The sequence below is a fragment of the Pristiophorus japonicus genome, chromosome 21 (genome assembly GCF_044704955.1).
Source record: "Pristiophorus japonicus isolate sPriJap1 chromosome 21, sPriJap1.hap1, whole genome shotgun sequence".
Lineage (NCBI taxonomy): Eukaryota > Metazoa > Chordata > Chondrichthyes > Pristiophoridae > Pristiophorus > Pristiophorus japonicus.
Window position 1 is genome coordinate 21,739,572 of NC_091997.1, and position 15,036 is coordinate 21,754,607.

Genomic DNA, 15,036 nt, shown 5'->3' on the forward strand with positions numbered 1-15,036 from the left:
TGACTTGCCCTGTGTACCTCTGTAGTTAGTGAGGAGGATAGCCAGTCTTCAGGTCTCAGGAAACAACCCTCACAGCACAAAGACATTTGAAATAAAAATATATGTACTGGATAGTACCACCCTAGAAGGTTCCCCAAAGAACTTTAGAACAGTGTTTTAAACAATAGATCATTCAACATGAATATAGCTTTACCTGCACCTTTGGCCTCAGATATTGTCTTCAAAGCACTTACGTTGTGATTTGAGATTCCATGAAGACCAAGATAAAAACCAGGATGGCTGGAACAAATGAGGCAGCCATCATCCAATAGGGGAGGTCTTTAAGAGGGTGGATAAACCAGCCTCTCTTTTTGGGGCTTGTCACTTGAAGACCGTCTGGAACAAAGAGTTTCTACAATGAAAAGAATTAGATTGAGGTTAAATAGCTTTGTGTAAAATAAACAGCCATACACATAATAACCAACATTATTGACTACATTTTATTTTGGTCAGCTGGGTGTCTGACCTGTGCAAAAAGCAACACCATGTTTAAGAGACCAGTATGATTCTATGGAGTAGAAATTCGGGTCATTTGTACCTCTCATTAACGCCCCCGGAGGGTACTGCTGGAGTGCAACCAGCCAAGATCATACAATTTACCATCATACAGCACTGGTAATCTTCTAGCTGTTAGTTCTATCTTTAGGACATTAATTTTTGACGGTATCTAGAGTCCAGTGGAAAGAACACCAACTGACTGTAACAGACCAACCCTTCCCAGTCCCATCAATAAGCCAGGAGATCTGATCAATCGTCAATAACATCATGGAGTATTGCAGACCATCCTGCTATGTGGAATCAGATTACCGAGTCTGCCACAGAGCCAAGCTCAGTTTCAATCACTGACTGCCAGACGCCTCTTCTGAGAGCCAACTTGACGCTAGAGAAATCTTGCTTACTTCCCCATCCAAAGCAGAGAGCCGTTATTTACCAGATGGTAATCCGTGAACCCACTAACCTGCGTGTAGGTGTCTTTAATGAAGAAATCTACCAGCACCATGATCAGGATGGCAATGGGAACACCAAAGTCGCCAATCACACGCCGGATCTAAAAGGAGGAAAAGGGGGCAGCTTTCACCATAAGGTTCACAACAAGTGATAGAATGCCCAGCTAAGCATGTCGTTGTCTAAGTGGAGCAATAGCACTGCCTCTGGGTGTGGAGGGGAGATTTCGCAGTGAGAGTTTTTTCTATGTACTGTTATGGGGCGGGGAGGGGGGTGGTGCGGGGGCATGCTTACTAAGTGACAGAGGGTGTGTGGTGGTGGGGGGAATAGTTACATAATAGATCTTAATTCTGTCATTGGGAGTTAGAGTTGCCATGTAACAAAGTTCTGAGCAACTGCTACTGGAGCACGTGATATATCCAATAATTACACAGTCATGTGAGTCAAACCCTTGACTGAGAGGATACAAAACATTCATAACAATCCAGTGTGACCAATCCTTCCTGAAACTATAATGAAGATAGTCATGCACTTCTGATTTGTCCAGTATGGATGTTGTACAAATCTGGTCTGACGGACTGCAGATACCATATGGTGACACGAATAAAATGCATGTTCTCTAATTCAATAGATGTACTACAGGAGCCTGAAGAATGAATTTTAGTTGCATTGGTGCGGGGGTGGGGGCGGTGGGGAGGTCATTGGAGAGCCCAGGCTGAATTGGGGTGGCCTGGAAAGTTGACGAGGTCAGGAAAATTTGGATGGGATTGGGTTGGGATGGATCATGGAGACCTGAGAGATCAGTTGGGATCAGGCGGGTTTGAAGAATTGGGTTTATATGGGAGGCCTGAAGGGTTGGGTTGGGTGACATGGTCTGGAGAGAAGGGTCGGGTCAGGTCAGGAAGCCTGGAGAAACTTGATTGCATTATGAGGTACCTAAGACATTAACATATATAAAAGATTTGTTGGTTTGCCTGGTCAAACAAATGAATTTTGTTTGAATGTTAACATGTTTCATTTGGACAGACACAGTTTATCAAGTTTTCCTGATTGTTCAGCAGCACACCTTGACCATATAAATGGAGTTGACTAGAAACATTTATCCTCAGAAATGGAAAGTTTGTTCAAATTGCGAAAGGTTAATTATTAGTAGCATTACTCACGGATCCTGGAAGGAATTGACTGTTTTTCAATTTTCTCAAGAAAAAGGCAATAAAGAAAGTTCCGAACATCAGCACAAGGGACAGCAGGGCGGTGTTGGGCTGTGCTTCCTTCACATCTATGACATTCTCAGTCGTGTTGTAAGTACCAAGCAAGGGGTGGGCCTTAAAAATCTGTTTAAAAAAAAGCAACAATGAATGAAAACAAAACTTCCTTCCATTAAATGTATCTTTTCTTTGCTGAATGGAAAAAATGACATCTTTTCAATAATTTCCAATAATATGACATCTTTTCAATAATTTTTCCGACCAACCACTGGAGAAGAGGATGGGCGAGTCAGTCAGAAGGGAGAATGCTGACGATTGTTGAAACTTACTCCTGATTTTTTCAACTGAGTGCCTTTGCGGACACCAGCAGAGTTAATCGAAACCAAGTGTTACTGGGAATAATCTGTAATCTGCTCACGGCCTGCACACCAATGCGATCACATTCTGTGTAGAACAAGACGACGTGAAAAAGAAAAGATGGGACCAAGCATCTATTATCGACCTTCTTCAGTGATGCTTGCGGCTGGCCAATCCAAAGATGAAAAATGCTCTGTACAGGCTTGGTGAACTAATCTCAATGATTTGGCAATTAGAAACTCGGTCACGATTTCAATTAGGGGTGGGTGGGAGCCGAGGAGGGCAAACCGTCATGACCTTTGCAACACGAGTCCCGGGAGATATTACCACCCGAGTCTTATTTGCATGCCCAAAATTGATGGGAAGCAGTAGCTGGCCCTACGAGGAAAGTAAAATAAATTAAAATAATGTACATTTTAGACCCTCTCCCAGCCCAGGCTTCTCTTCCCGTTTGGTTGGCCTGGCGGGGAAGCCAAAATTAAATGAACAGTGGGCCTTGATGGTGCCCAATCTGCATATTTAAAGCAGGACCCCATTCAGAAGAGCAGGTTAAAATCGTAGCCTATGGGATTGGTGGGGGATGTCGCTGGGTAAGTCGACATGGGTGATTATAACTGCCCGCTAGCCCAGTTTCTGCCGGACTGGCCAAGGTTAAAATAACCCTGAAATATTTCATAGAACATTATGAACAGTTATTAAAATGATAAATTACTCAGTATTCTTCAATTATTGCCATATCTTCATTCTTATTTGCTCAGGTTATCCTTAATCGTTAAAGTGTCTCATCTTTAGTTCCTTACTGCTATCACTATACAAGGATCACAAGCCAGTTATGATTTCAGATCCTCAAAGTATCTTCAATCATTTCTGAGTAGGTTCATCACCTCAGCCCCCTCCAAAACTCTTGTTCATTGTTCAGTTTCCATTATTTAAATGGAGAATGATTGCAAAGTGCCGCAGTACAGCGGGGCCTTGTGCAAGAAACACAAAAGGATAGTATGCAGGTACAGCAAGTGATCAGGAAGGCCAATGGTATCTTGGCCTTTATTTCAAAGGGGATGGAGCATAAAAGCAGGGAAGTCTTGCTACAGCTATACAGGGTATTGGTGAGGCCACACCTGGAATACTGCGTGCAGTTTTGGTTTCCATATTTATGAAAGGATATACTTGCTTTGGAGGCAGTTCAGAGAAGGTTCACTAGGTTGATTCTGGGGATGAGGGGGTTGACTTTTGAGGAAAGGTTGAGTAGGTTGGGCCTCTACTCATTGGAATTCAGAAGAATGAGAGGTGATCTTATCGAAATGTATATGATTATGAGGGTTTTGACAAGGTGAATGCAGGGAGGATGTTTCCACTGATAGGGGAGACTAGAACTAGAGGGCATGATCTTAGAATAAGGGCCCGCCCATTTAAAACTGAGATGAGAGGGTTATTAATCTGTGGAATTCACTGCCTCAGAGAGCTGTGGAAGATGGGACATTGAATAAATTTAAGACAGAAATAGACAGTTTCTTAAACGATAAGGAGATAAGGGGTTATGGGGAGCGGGCAGGGAAGTGGAGCTGAGTCCATGATCGGATCAGCCATGATCTTATTAAATGGCGGAGCAGGCTCGAGGGGCTGTATGGCCAACTCCTTCTCCTTTTTCTTATGTTCTTATGTATCTGTGACAATAGGATTGGTGATGTTCAGACTCTAATAGGATCAACAATCCCACTACAAGCACTCTCTATTGGAGTTTCTTGCATGCTTTCCATTAGTGTCCCTCTCATGGAGCCTCTGCTCGTGTCAGTCCAACACACTCTATCAATGTCATTCTCACACACTCTTTCAATTTTGTTCATAAGCTCATTCTCTGTTATGTTCTTTTTCGGCGGACTCCCTCTGTAATGTATTTGTGTCATGGGTTCTTTGCTTAAGAATTCATAGCAACAGATTGCTATTAAGAACTAGTGGTTTATTAGCAAAGGTTTATCAATCACGTTACACATTACCAGTTCATCCACCAGGCTCACAATCACCTGCCTCATCGTGGATCACCTGAACCCAACTGGCTGGGGTTTTATTGAATCTTGTGAACGTCATGTGATTGGCTAAGCCACTCACAACTCAACAGCTCTACAACTATTTTAAAAGAAATGGATAAAGCCGAGTGCTCCCTTATTAAAGGGACACTAGAACACACAAATTAACAAATAAAACTTAAAATGGAACTTTAACCAATCAAATTAAAATTTGATGCACTCCAGTCCCCCAAGGCAGCAAGCGTACCAATGGACACCGCATCTTCCATCTCCAGGGACACCCTGGCTCGGATGTAACCGCGGAAGAGAGGCAGGCAGTCGGGCCGAATGACCTCCTCGACCGCCCGCTGCCTGGACCAGCTGATGGCCCCCTTGGCCATGCCCGGGAGCAGTCCTACGAGGAGATCTTCCGACCTGCCCGCTCCCCTCCGCACAGGGTGCCCAAAGATCAGGAGTGTGGGACTGAAGTGCAGCCAGAAATCGAGGAGCAGCCCCTACAAATAATGGTCAACAGCTCTACATACTCACAGGTGCATACATTACACCATCCTTATTGTCCCTCTCAGAATCACTCTGTTAGTGCCAGGCTCATTTATTCAGTTAGCCTCACATGGTTGAGTTTGTTTGTACGCACCTTGATCAGCTTGAAGAAGGTTTCAAAGATGAAAATGAGGGAGATTAAGATGGAGAAAATCTCCTGGGTGAATCGGGAAATGAACCGAACCAAGAAGCTGCCTTCGAAGGCAACGAGAAGGATGACGATGATAATCAACCAGAATCCGATCCAAACCCGGCCTGTCAGGTAATTCAGATCGAAGCTTTTACAGAACTGGAAGAGAAGGGTGTAGAGTGACGATTTCAGAGTAACATGTTCACTGTCAGAGTAACAACTGTTCAATACAGGCACTTTGTGATTAAGCGTCATTCAGTGTAACACAGACACTGTCTAAGTAACGTGCTAGTAGCATTCACTCATTTTAACAGTCCATGTATAGGTGTGTACATATTTGCCCATGTGGCGATGGCTTGATATTTAAGTGCTCACTCTGCACAGCTGGTCCTTGGTGAGAATATAGCAACATTATATGACAGGTAGCTGGTATCCATTGCACCCTTTCAGGGGCTGGAAGTATTTACATATCCACGGTATACAACACGTAAGCAATAGTGAGGCTTAGAGCTCAATGTTAGCAGTTGGAGTTTCCAAAGTATACATTCCTAGATTGTGTGCCCAGACCCCACCACATAAACAGTGGGACCTTTGCACAGGTTATCCTCTTAGCAGTGCCAATGGGAATGTTTTTTTTGTCCATCTACATTTCTAATACTGTTTAAGCTATTTATGTTTTTCTTTATCAACATTATCCAATCAAATCAGTTTATAAATAGTTAATGTGCAAGGTTCGCAGCAGCCACTGCACAATAAGGTGGCATGGTATTGTGGGTTCAACATGGTTGTGACCTTTTTCAACTCTTCTGAAAATTGGGGCCTAATGTCACAACAAAAAGAAGTCTTGAGACTTACTCTAAAATAAGCTTCTTCAAACACTAATAGAGGACCTGAGAAACCCAATATGAGGAGGGGCTGAGCACCGATTAGGCAGAAGATGACTCCTTGAATTGCCGTAGAAATAATCAGCTCAGAAACACCCATGGAACCCTCAGTCTTCTCCTCTGGAAACAAAAATGACAGCAGTTAGGCATCATAACACTGAGAACATAGAAAATACAGATAGAACCACCCAGGAGCCGAGCAAGGATCAAGTGTTTGACATCAATAGTATGCACGGCGGAATCAAGGCCATCTAGGTGCAATACCTAGTTTAATTCCTTCTACTCAGACTTCAAATTATAGAGTTTGGGAAACAATTCTTACTCTTTTTATAAGAAAATTGATCCCATTCGCATTTAAGGTGGTAAGTCTAATTTTAGCATTGCTCATCATACAACTGGAATAAATAATTAGTGAACTCCAATAACACTAGTTCATGGGATCCTGGGCTTCATGAATAGAGGTATAGGGTATAAAAGATGTTATGATGAACCTTTATAAAACACTGGCTCGGCCTCAGCTGGAGTATTGTGTCCAATTCTGAGCACCGCACTTTAGGAAGGATGTGAAGGCCTTAGAGAGGGTGCAGAAAAGATTTACGAGAATGATTCCAGGGATGAGAGACTTCAATTACGTGGATAGATTGGAGAAACTGGGGTTGTTCTCCTTAGAGCAGAGATGATTGAGAGGAGCTTTGATAGAGGTGTTCAAAATCATGAAGGGTCTGGGCAGAGTAGACGGAGATAAACTGTTCCCATTGGCGGAAGGGTCGAGAACCAGAGGACACAGATTTAAGGTGATTGGCAAAAGAACCAAAGGTAACATAAGAAAACACTTTTTTTACACAGAGAGTGGCTAGGATCTGGAATGCACTGCCTGAAAGGGTGGTGGAGGCAGACTCAATCATGGCTTTCAAAAGGGAGTTGGATACGTGCCTGAAAGAAAAATATTTGCAGAGCTCCGGGAAAATGGCGGGGAGTGGGACTAGCTGAGGTGCTCTTGCAGAGAGCCGGCACGGGCTCGACGGGCCGAATGGCCTTCTTCCGTGCTGTAACCATTCTATGATTCTATGATTCTAATTCTATGATTCATGTAACAAAGCTAAGGACATACACTACTTTATGAGAATCTGCGCCTCTGGGTGATATAGACAGGCCACATGTGTCACTTTAGGCTATGGTAGTTTGCGATCTATGCTTTTTTAAATTGAGAAAGCAAGGTAATGGGCCAAGCCCACAGAACAGGGAACCAGCGACATGGGGAAAAACAGTAGAGGGAAGACAAGGCAAATCAAGAAGTAATAATGAGGTTACATTAATCAGCTAGGTCATACTGCAGCAGATACTGCAACAATACTACAGCCTAGTCTCTGTTATGGTGCATACTCTTGATATAGTTAGGCTACTGGGGAAAGGTGTGTTGGTAATGGACTATCATGAGAAATAGTTATGTAGGTCAGAGGTGCCACAAACAGGAGAGGACACACAAAAAAACTACACATACAGATTAAAAACTGTATAAGCCAAGCTTGTAACGCAATCAGAGAAGATAGAGGCTAAAGCTAAAGAAATGGATAGCTTATTGTGCAAGCCTCTTCAGGTGCAGGAATGTGAGAGAGGCGTTAGAGGCAGCTCCACAGATATGGAAGCAGTATTCAAGAGCTTGACATTGAGGTGGGGGAACCAGTTGGTCAAAAAAGGTGAAATTAAGTTCTTAGAAGCACGAGGAAATGCTGGAGTTCCACTTGGGATCAGAGTTATTCTGCTTAGAGGTACCCTGTGTCACTCTGCCCTGAGACAGTCCATACGTTACTACTTGCCGATCTTTAGCGATACTCTACATTGCGTTCAACTCTGATACGCTCGGCCAATTTGCTTCCGGAGACTTCCTTTCTCGTTAACACTTTTGACGTTCAGCTCTCTGAAACATTGAGCCCCTCTGTTCTGTTTCAGACACTGAATTCTTGAACTGGCCAACATCCCTAGCATCGAAGCACTGACCACACTCGACCAGCTCCGTTGGGTGGGCCACATTGTTCGCATGCCTAACACAAGACTCCCAAAGCAAGCGCTCTACTCGGAACTCCTATACGGCAAGTGAGCCCCAGGTGGGTAGAGGAAACGTTTCAAGGACACCAGCAGAGGGGCTCTGCTGCACAGGAGGGCAGGAAAAAGAGTGGGAGCGCGATAGTGATAGGGGATTCAATGGTGAGGGGAATAGATAGGCGTTTCTGCGGCCGCAACCGAGACTCCAGGATGGTATGTTGCCTCCCTGGTGCAAGGGTCAAGGATGTCTCGGAGCGGGTGCAGGACATTCTGAAATGGGAGGGAGAACAGCCAGTTGTCGTGGTGCACATTGGTACCAACAATATAGGTAAAAAAAGGGATGAGGTCCTATGAAACGAATTTAAGGAGCTAGGAGCTAAATTAAAAAGTAGGACCTCAAAAGTAGTAATCTCGGGATTGCTACCACTGCCACGTGCTAGTCAGAGTAGGAATCGCAGGATAGCGCAGATGAATACGTGGCTTGAGCAGTGGTGCAGAAGGGAGGGATTCAAATTCCTGGGGCATTGGAACCGGTTCTGGGGGAGGTGGGACCAGTACAAACCGGACGGTCTGCACCTGGCCAGGACCGGAACCAATGTCGTAGGGAGACAGAGGGAGACAAAAAGGAGGCAAAAGCAAAAGACAGAAAGGAGATGAGGAAAAGTGGAGGGCAGAGAAACCCAAGGCAAAGAACAAAAAGGGCCACTGTACAGCAAAATTCTAAAAGGACAAAGGGTGTTAAAAAAACAAGCCTGAAGGCTTTGTGTCTTAATGCAAGGAGTATCCGCAATAAAGTGGATGAATTAACTGTGCAAATAGATGTTAACAAATATGATGTGATTGGGATTACGGAGACGTGGCTCCAGGATGATCAGGGCTGGGAACTCAACATCCAGGGGTATTCAACATTCAGGAAGGATAGAATAAAAGGAAAAGGAGGTGGGGTAGCATTGCTGGTTAAAGAGGAGATTAATGCAATAGTTAGGAAAGACATTAGCTTGGATGATGTGGAATCTATATGGGTCGAGCTGCAGAACACCAAAGGGCAAAAAACGTTAGTGGGAGTTGTGTACAGACCTCCAAACAGTAGTAGTGATGTTGGGGAGGGCATCAAACAGGAAATTAGGGGTGCATGCAATAAAGGTGCAGCAGTTATAATGGGTGACTTTAATATGCACATAGATTGGGCTAGCCAAACTGGAAGCAATACAGTGGAGGAGGATTTCCTGGAGTGCATAAGGGATGGTTTTTTAGACCAATATGTCGAGGAACCAACTAGGGGGGAAGCCATCTTAGACTGGGTGTTGTGTAATGAAAGAGAATTAATTAGCAATCTCATTGTGCGAGGCCCCCTGGGGAAGAGTGACCATAATATGGTGGAATTCTGCATTAGGATGGAGAATGAAACAGTTAATTTAGAGACCATGGTCCAGAACTTAAAGAAGGGTAACTTTGAAGGTATGAGGCGTGAATTGGCTAAGATAGATTGGCGAATGATACTTAAGGGGTTGACTGTGGATGGGCAATGGCAGACATTTAGAGGCCGCATGGATGATTTACAACAATTGTACATTCCTGTCTGGCATAAAAATAAAAAAGGGAAGGTGGCTCAACCGTGGCTATCAAGGGAAATCAGGTATAGTATTAAAGCCAAGGAAGTGGCATACAAATTGGCCAGAAATAGCAGCGAACCTGGGGACTGGGAGAAATTTAGAACTCAGCAGAGGAGGACAAAGGGTTTGATTAGGGCAGGGAAAATGGAGTACGAGAAGAAGCTTGCAGGGAACATTAAGGCGGATTGCAAAAGTTTCTATAGGTATGAAAAGAGAAAAAGGTTAGTAAAGACAAACGTAGGTCCCCTGCAGTCAGAATCAGGGGAAGTCATAAAGGGGAACAAAGAAATGGCAGACCAATTGAACAAGTACTTTGGTTCGGTATTCACTAAGGAGGACACAAACAACCTTCTGGATATAAAAGGGGTCAAAGGGTCTAGTAAGGAGGAGGAACTGAGGGAAATCTTTATTAGTCGGGAAATTGTGTTGGGGAAATTGATGGGATTGAAGGCCGATAAATCCCCAGGGCCTGATGGACTGCATCCCAGAGTACTTAAGGAGGTGGCCTTGGAAATAGCGGATGCATTGACAGTCATTTTCCAACATTCCATTGACTCTGGATCAGTTCCTATCTAGTGGAGGGAGCCAATGTAACCCCACTTTTTAAAAAAGGAGGGAGAGAGAAAACAGAGAATTATAGACCGGTCAGCCTGACCTCAGTAGTGGGTAAAATGATGGAATCAATCATTAAGGATGTCATAGCAGCGCATTTGGAAAATGGTGACATGATAGGTCCAAGTCAGCATGGATTTGTGAAAGGGAAATCATGCTTGACAAATCTTCTGGAATTTTTTGAGGATGTTTCCAGTAAAGTGGACAAAGGAGAACCAGTTGATGTGGTATATTTGGACTTTCAGAAGGCTTTCGACAAGGTCCCACACAAGAGATTAATGTGCAAAGTTAAAGCACATGGGATTGGGGGTAGTGTGCTGACGTGGATTGAGAACTGGTTGTCAGATAGGAAGCAAAGAGTAGGAGTAAATGGGTACTTTTAAGAATGGCAGGCAGTGACTAGTGGGGTGCCGCAAGGTTCTGTGCTGGGGCCCCAGCTGTTTACATTGTACATTAATGATTTAGACGAGGGGATTAAATGTAGTATCTCCAAATTTGCGGATGACACTAAGTTGGGTGGCAGTGTGAGCTGCGAGGAGGATGCTATGAGGCTGCAGAGTGACTTGGATAGGTTAGGTGAGTGGGCAAATGAATGGCAGATGAAGTATAATGTGGATAAATGTGAGGTTATCCACTTTGGTGGTAAAAACAGAGAGATAGACTATTATCTGAATGGTGACAGATTAGGAAAAGGGAAGGTGCAACGAGACCTGGGTGTCATGGTACATCAGTCATTGAAGGTTGGCATGCAGGTACAGCAGGCGGTTAAGAAAGCAAATGGCATGTTGGCCTTCATAGCGAGGGGATTTGAGTACAGGGGCAGGGAGGTGTTGCTACAGTTGTACAGGGCCTTGGTGAGGCCACACCTGGAGTATTGTGTACAGTTTTGGTCTCCTAACTTGAGGAAGGACATTCTTGCTATTGAGGGAGTGCAGCGAAGATTCACCAGACTGATTCCTGGGATGGTGGGACTGACCTATCAAGAAAGACTGGATCAACTGGGCTTGTATTCACTGGAGTTCAGAAGAATGAGAGGGGACCTCATAGAAACGTTTAAAATTCTGACGGGTTTAGACAGGTTAGATGCAGGAAGAATGTTCCCAATGTTAGGGAAGTCCAGAACCAGGGGTCACAGTCTAAGGATAATGGGTAAGCCATTTAGGACCGAGATGAGGAGAAACTTCTTCACCCAGAGAGTGGTGAACCTGTGGAATTCTCTACCACAGAAAGTAGTTGAGGCCAATTCACTAAATATATTCAAAAGGGAGTTAGATGAAGTCCTTACTACTCGGGGGATCAAGGGGTATGGCGAGAAAGCAGGAAGGGGGTACTGAAGTTTCATGTTCAGCCATGAACTCATTGAATGGCGGTGCAGGCTAGAAGGGCTGAATGGCCTACTCCTGCACCTATTTTCCATGTTTCTATGTTTCTATGTTTCTAAAGCCTCCTTGATAAAGTGCAACATCCCCACCGACACTTGGGAGTCCCTGGCGAAAGACCGCCCTAAGTGGAGGAAGAGCATCCAGGAGGGCGCTGAGCACCTTGAGTTTCGTCGTCGAGAGCATGCAGAAAACAAGCGCAGGCAGCGGATGGAGCGTGCGGCAAACCAGACTCCCCACCCACCCTTTCCTTCAACCACTGTCTGTCCCACCTGTGACAGAAACTGTAATTCCTGCATTGAACTGTACAGCCACCTGAGAACTCACTTTTAGAGTGGAAACAAATCTTCCTCGATTTCGAGGGACTGCCTATGATGATGGTTTCAACCTAGGCCGTATTCTACAATCACACAGTTATTTTGGGGGAGGTATGTATAGTTACTCATTCCAACATTATTGAGGGAGTTATCGGTTGATTACATCACCACCAGATGCTTTAGATAAAGCGCTTTCAATGAAAATACATTTGCTTCCGTGATTATATATTTGTTTTTTGAATTCCTAAAGGGATGAAAAGTAATTCTCATGATAACTTCATACCAAGGAGGCCTCCAAAGGTGATGGCAGGAGACAAGGCAGCAAAATAAATGAAAATAATTGCCGCCAGACACTGAGCATTCAGGGCGTCTTTGATGTCACTCAGGTATTTGGGATAGCGACGCTTGATATCCCGGATTAAACCTCCAAATGGTTTCCCCGTTCTTTTGAGAGGATCATCCTCGTCAGCTGGTGACGGTTGTTCTGCAGCTGGAATGATAGACACATTGACATCAGCAGAGTTGGACCCAATATCTAAACCAACCCACTTCCCAAGACCATTTTCACGAGCTTTTGGGGACTACGTGGGATAAAGTCCCACGTAAGAGACTGTTATCTAATGGAATTGAGGGCAGATTATTGACTTAGTTAGTAAATTGGCTGAGTGGCAGGAGACAGAGAGTAGGGATAATGGGTAGGTACTCAAATTGGCAGGATACGACTAGTGGTGTCCCGTAAGGATCTGTGTCGGGGCCTCAAATATTCGCAGTATTTATTAACGACTTAGATGATGGCATAGAAAGTCGTATCCAAATTTGCCGATGACACAAAGATAGGTGGCATTGTAGGCAGTGTAGATGAAAGCATAAAATTACAAAGGAATATTGCTAGACTATGTGAATGGGCAAAACTATGGCAAATGGATTTCAATGTAGGCAAATGTGAGGATAGAACAGGGTACTTTCTAAATGGGGAAAAGCTAAAAACAGTGGGTGTCCAAGGAGACTTGGGGGTTCAGATACATAGATCATTAACATGTCATGAAAATAACCAAAAAGGTGAATGGAATGATGGCCTTTATATCTAAAGGACTAGAGTACAAGAGGGTAGACGTTATGCTGCAGCTGTTCAAAACCCTGGTTAGATCACACGTGGAGTACTGTGAGCAGTTCTGGGCACCAGACCTGAGGAAGGATATATTGGCCTTGGAGGGAGTGCAGCATAGGTTTACCAGAATGAAACACCGACATCAAGAGTTAAGTTATGAGGAGAGATTACACAAATTATGGTTGTATTCCCTAGAATTTAGACGGTTAAGGGGTAATTTGATCAATTTTTTCAGGATATTAAGGGGGACAGCTGGGGTAGATAGAGAGAAACTATTTCTGCTGGTTGGAGATTCTAGGACAAGGGGGCACAGTCTAAAAGGAGTGAAATGAGGAAACACTTCTGCACACAAAGGGTGGTAGAAGTCTGGAACTCTCTTCTGCAAACAGCAATTGATGCTAGATCAATTGTTCATTTTAATTTGGAGATTGATAGCTTTTTGTTAATCAAAGGTATTAAGGGATATTGGCCAAAGACAGATGTATGGAGTTAGATCACAGATCAGCCACAATCTCATTGAATGGCAGAACAGGCTCGAGAGGCTGAATAGCCTACTCCTGTTCCTATGTTCCTATGTTTCATCAGTAACTGTCCTTGCTGTCCTGGATTAGATTCAATATGATTCTAATCCTTACCCACATAATGTATGCACCAATGAGCATGCTCACAGGTTTGCAGAGCTGTTGCATTGTGAGTGGCTTAGCCAGTCATGTGATGTTCACAAGACTCAATAAAACCCCAGTCAGTTGAGTCTAGGTCATCCACGATGAGGTATGCCATTGTGAGCCTCGTGGATGAGCTGGTAACGAGTAGTGTGATTGTTAAACCTTTGTTAATAAACAAACTAGTTCTTAATAGCAATGTGTTGCATATGATTCTTAAGTGAAGAGCCCATGAAGCAAATACAATACACCCACACTATCTCACAATTAAATCTGTCTACATCACTTCATGCTGTCCACTACCCACAACACATTGTTTTCAACATTACCTCAGAGTTCACTCCTCAGTAATATCTCACACTATTTGCTACACATACCTCTCCAATACTGACTGCTTTGCCCACTATTTCGCTGTCCGCAGCTTCTGGCACTGACTGCTACCGCACCATCCTGCTATCTACACCTCCTTGTGCCGACCGTTTCCTGCCCGTCTCACGTTGAGCACAATCCATATAATCTCATATTTCTTCTACATTCTGCACACCACTATTTACACAGTTCACTATCCATGTTGCCCAGCATCCATGTCGCCTGATGTCCTTGCTGTGTGGTACACTGACTGTTGCCCACATTGTCTGCTCTCCCCAATGACTGCTGATCAAACTCCCTTATACTTTCTTCCCTGTCTGCACTAACTCATGCTGCCTTTCATCTACACCGCTCATACAATGGCATAATACTGTGGCTATGTCTCCAGTCGCTAAAGCACAGTTTCAAGGACGTTTTCTACCGAGAAACCGAATTGTTGTGACCTCCCGTGGTCATTTTGGATTACTGTATAAATCCTAAAGATGTCTGGAAGCAGCTGGTAATATCGGGATTAATCACCACAATGTCTGTTGCCAAAGTAATCAATCCATCTTGAGCAAGCTTATCTGTAATCAGAGTGGTGAAGCTGCTTACTAAAGCAGTGCTATCCAAACTGAGCGAATATTGGTCACAATCTTAGCCAAACGTAAAACTGGAATTCTGCAACATTATACAATCATATAGAACAATACGGACAACGACAGACAGGAAAGGACCATCCAGCCTGTTCCACACAACTGCGGCTCCTTGTGCATCCGAATATAACCAGATGCCAGTGAGGACATCCAGCCTCTCAATTACTGGTT

At 44.1% G+C, this 15,036-nt stretch overlaps 1 protein-coding gene across 2 annotated transcripts in view; it reads right to left on the reverse strand.

The window, feature by feature from the left end:
• Window positions 1–15,036, reverse strand: part of LOC139233861 (anion exchange protein 2-like) — an 81,669-nt gene that overhangs the window by 19,175 nt on the left and 47,458 nt on the right. For both annotated transcript variants that reach the window (XM_070864459.1, XM_070864460.1), the window contains 6 exons: window positions 12,375–12,581; window positions 6,099–6,247; window positions 5,208–5,402; window positions 2,148–2,318; window positions 998–1,087; window positions 234–391 (listed from right to left, as the gene is read on the reverse strand). In XM_070864459.1, coding sequence (XP_070720560.1) covers window positions 234–391; window positions 998–1,087; window positions 2,148–2,318; window positions 5,208–5,402; window positions 6,099–6,247; window positions 12,375–12,581 — 970 coding nt within the window. The remainder of the gene's footprint in view (window positions 1–233; window positions 392–997; window positions 1,088–2,147; window positions 2,319–5,207; window positions 5,403–6,098; window positions 6,248–12,374; window positions 12,582–15,036) is intronic.